This window comes from Neopelma chrysocephalum, unplaced genomic scaffold (assembly GCF_003984885.1).
Source record: "Neopelma chrysocephalum unplaced genomic scaffold, ASM398488v2 Primary Assembly neopelma1_93301, whole genome shotgun sequence".
Taxonomy (NCBI): domain Eukaryota; kingdom Metazoa; phylum Chordata; class Aves; order Passeriformes; family Pipridae; genus Neopelma; species Neopelma chrysocephalum.
In genome coordinates this window covers 1,499-2,344 of record NW_020922016.1, presented here as the reverse complement: position 1 = coordinate 2,344, position 846 = coordinate 1,499, and the positions used below count along the sequence as shown (strand labels likewise).

At 63.2% G+C, this 846-nt stretch overlaps 1 protein-coding gene across 1 annotated transcript in view; it reads right to left on the bottom strand.

The window, feature by feature from the left end:
* Positions 1-239: 239 nt before the first annotated feature.
* MBOAT7 (membrane bound O-acyltransferase domain containing 7) overlaps positions 240-846 on the bottom strand; it is a gene marked incomplete at its 3' end in the record, with an annotated part of 2,099 nt that continues 1,492 nt past the window's right edge. The window contains exon 3 of the mRNA XM_027707496.1: positions 240-426. Coding sequence (XP_027563297.1) covers positions 240-426 — 187 coding nt within the window. The remainder of the gene's footprint in view (positions 427-846) is intronic.

The following is an 846-nucleotide window of genomic DNA, read 5'->3' as shown; positions in this document are numbered from 1 at the left end:
ATGGCATTTAGAGCGCCTAAAGTGGGATTTATGGCACCCAAAATGGGATTTATGGCGCCCAAAATGCAATTTGGGGCACCCAAAATGTGGATTATGGGTGGTAAAATTGAATTTATGGCGCCCAAAATGCGAATTCCACGGGCTAAAATTTGATTTACGGCTCGCAAAATGCCCTCCCGGTCCCTCCCAGTGCCCTCCCAGTCCCTCCCAATCCCTCCCAGTCCCTCCCAGTGCCCCCAGTGCCCGTACCTGAGTGGTGGGTACCTCCAGGGTGCCCGTCGGTGCACGTAGTTTGCCAGCCACCACTGCACCGTCATGTTCCAGCGCCGGAGGCCCCCCCGGAAGCGGCGCCCGACCTCGGTGCCCCAGGGATCCACCGTCTGGATGGTGCTGAAATCCCACTGGTCAGAGGGCACCTGGGCACACCTGGGCACAGGGGAGACACAGGTGAGACCCCCCACTCGGTGCCCCAGGGATCCACCCTCTGGATGGTGCTGAAATCCCACCCATCCATGGGCACCTGGGCACACCTGGGCACAGGTGAGACATGGGTGAGACCCCTTCATGTGCCCCCCTGTGCCCCCCGTGCCCCTCACTCACATTTTGGGGCGCTCCCAGGCCATGGTTGGTCCTTGCCCGGGTTTGGGGTGGGCACTTTTGGGGTACCCCCCCATCCCCGCCGCCATGCACCCCCTGTACCCATAGCCCTGTGCCCCCCGTGCCCCCCACTCACATTTTGGGGCACTCCCAGGCCATGGTTGGTCCTTGCCCGGGTTTGGGGTGGGCACTTTTGGGGTACCCCCCCCAGCCCCGCCGCCATGCACCCCCTGTCCCCCCTGTGCCCCC